The 3,016-nt window shown below is 39.0% G+C and overlaps 1 protein-coding gene across 1 annotated transcript in view; it reads left to right on the plus strand.

The window, feature by feature from the left end:
* Window positions 1-1,153: 1,153 nt before the first annotated feature.
* KATNAL2 (katanin p60 subunit A-like 2) overlaps window positions 1,154-3,016 on the plus strand; it is a 15,737-nt gene continuing 13,874 nt past the window's right edge. The window contains exons 1-2 of the mRNA XM_010148846.1: window positions 1,154-1,218; window positions 1,632-1,798. Coding sequence (XP_010147148.1) covers window positions 1,154-1,218; window positions 1,632-1,798 — 232 coding nt within the window. The remainder of the gene's footprint in view (window positions 1,219-1,631; window positions 1,799-3,016) is intronic.

Raw genomic sequence — 3,016 nt, forward strand, 5'->3', positions numbered from 1 at the left:
AAGTGCCACTCTTTTCACACTGGCTCCCCATAAGGAATCATGGAATAAGAAAGTACCTTCCTTGAGCTGGAAGGAACCTGTAAGGATCATCAGGTCCAATGCCCAGTCCTGAATGCCAGCATCCTAGAAGAGAAAGCAAATAATTTATTTGCCTAAATCTGGGTTTGGCCATACCTGCTTTTCCTGTGGTCCCTGCTCCAAATCCTGATGAGTCAGACCAAAGTCAATACGCTGATTTCTAGAGCTTTCCTTGTAGCAACTTCTGTCATGACCCTGAAACCTCAGGGCTTCTCGGCAGACGCTCAGCATACATGGCATGTTTTATCAGTGAGGCGTTGTTCCAGCGTCTTACAAGATTTTTGTTTCCACTGCCCCTTTATCTCCACCTGATATTACACTTTATGCTCCCTCAGATGTAGCTTCACTGAATGCTGATGTTTTACTCTGCCTTGTTTTTACTGCCAAACCATTTGTGAATAACTTCGGGTTCTCCAGTCTGTGTCAAGAAATCCATGAGACTGACTCCATATTGAAATTCCTGCATGTTGGGACCTGACTTTGGTCATTCCTGTGTTTAAATCGAGCAAGTTTGGTGTTACCCCAAACCACTGATTCTTCAAGTTCTCTGTGTTTCGCTTGTGCGTATACATCAAGGCCCATGACATCGGAGGTCCCAATGGCGTTACAGCTGTTCTTTGTAGTGTGGTCATGCAGAACCCCGACCTGTTCTCCATCCCTCCTTCTCCAAGCACTCAGGTAAAGTGTTTCTAGTTGCTGGAGCAGGAGGTTTCCTTGCACAGCCCTTGGAGACATCGTGCATGAGGTCTCCAAGAGTCCTACCCTGAAATTCGCAGCAGCCTGAACATGTTGGAGATCCATAACCATAGTAAGAGAAGTCATTTTTTTGCAACTCCAAAGTAATTTTCTCTTCTATAGGAAAAGGTTTCTACCCATCCAGTAGCCCTGATAATGTGTAAGAAAAATTACATTGAAAACCACTTTCCTTCTGTTTATTAACAGTGAGTTGTTTTACAGTTCTTACATGCTGTTGTCTTAATTTGTTTGTTTCCACAGGCTACATTTAGATGCTGTTTACAGCAATAAAGAGAATATTACATTTGATCTAGAGTTCTGTCTTAATTCACAGGATGAGATGCGAACAGAAGCTCGTCGAAAAAATCTCCTCATTCTAATTTTGCATTATTTAATGGAGGAAGGGTATGTTTTTTAAATAATAGTGCTCTATATTTGTGGTTTTGTGTGTGCCTGACCTCCTGTCATGTGCCCTTCTGTCACCCGTTTGGTGGATGGACAGCACAGCCCTTTGGTTTGATGTGAGAAAGAGGTAAACGACAATCACATATCTTGGCAGTTTACCTTGATAATTGTTTCAGTTTCTGGAACAAAATTGTCCTACATAAATTATGAAATACATTAGAGCAATCAGCAAATGGTTTTTGAATGCAATTTATGCTTTTATAATAAATAGAGTTGTGGACAGGTTAAAAATACCATACACTTACTAATGCCATTGTTCACTGTTTCTCTCAAAAAATCAGATTAAGATCATGACTTTCGTTTTTTTGATCTTTGTTTGGTTTTTTTGTTGTTTTTTTTCTTTAAATTACCAGTTATGTCGATGCTGCTAATGCTTTGGAACAAGAGACGAAATTAAGTTTGCGTGGCTTTGAAGTTTGTGACAACATCGATCTTGAGACAATTTTGATGGAATATGAAAGCTATTACTTTGTAAAATTTCAAAAGTATCCCAAAATTACCAAGAAGGTCCTGGACACTGGTATGTGGCTGCGTTCCAAAAAGAAAACTTTTGTTTCCAAAGCCTAAAATGTGTATTTGCCTGATGTGCTTGCTGCCCTCCTTGTGTATATCAGCGTTTGATTACAGAGCTATAGTTCTGGCACATAGGACATAAGAATTGAGAGGTGGGGCTCAGAGCCCTTCTGCTCTTCCTTCTCTCTTTATGTAGTGGAACAAGAAGGTGCTATTTTTCTGACTTTCAAAAACTGTTTTGATATTGGAAAATACCATTTAAGCATAAATTATTATGGCATAGATATATTCACTTTCTTCTCATGGGGAGAGAAGAGTAAGTCTGTTCTATTTTGGATTTAATTTTTAAATTAAAATAAACCACTTAAATGAAATAGTAGAACTTAGCTCATCCAAACTAGTGCTTAAAATTTTATTACCATTTGTCTCAATAACCATTTATTTTGCACATGTTCTTATGCTAAAGAGAATGTGCCAAACAAATAATAGGTTTATTTGTTCCAAAGGTCTTAAAGCCTGAGGTATAAATGAATGATACAGAATAAGGCAAATGGGAATATGAGCATTCTGTTAAGGCCCTGAGAGCCTGAATAGTTTTGTACTTCAGCACAAAATGTAACTTACAGACCGCATAAGAACAACTGTATAAGAATCAGTTATGAAGAGCTTGAAGGGTACAGAATACACCAACATCTCTAGCTATTTGTCTTGTAAAAAAAAAAATACAATCATCAGAGAAAGGGATGATGGGCCAGGGAACACCTTTGCGCAGTTGTCATTGCTTCGGATGGCTGCCCGCAACTTTGAAATCACAGGTAAATGAAACATTCTATAAATACAATAGAATGACCTGTATGGGTGAAACGATTCTGAAAGGTACTGAAGGTACTAGTCATCATTCCATTCACAGTGATGTAGAGCAACAGTACTAGCTGGAAGCAAATATCTCCATGAAAGAGAGATTTACGTCTAGAACCTATTGACTGGTGTTCATACAAAGAGGAACCGCCTTGCAGGACAAAACCAAAGGGATTTGTTATGAATCAAGAAGTAAAATACATTGCACGTCATATTTATTCTTAGTCAAGCTGCGTGGTAGCCAAGGCTAAATCCATGATCCAAGTGAAAAATCAATTCCTGAAAAGCCACTCTTAGAAGCTCTCAATACCCATTGTTTGGTCAGTAAAGCTACTCAGACGTGGGGCACTCTGCCCTTTCCCAAGCC

This window comes from Eurypyga helias, unplaced genomic scaffold (genome assembly GCF_000690775.1).
Source record: "Eurypyga helias isolate BGI_N326 unplaced genomic scaffold, ASM69077v1 scaffold19770, whole genome shotgun sequence".
NCBI lineage: Eukaryota > Metazoa > Chordata > Aves > Eurypygiformes > Eurypygidae > Eurypyga > Eurypyga helias.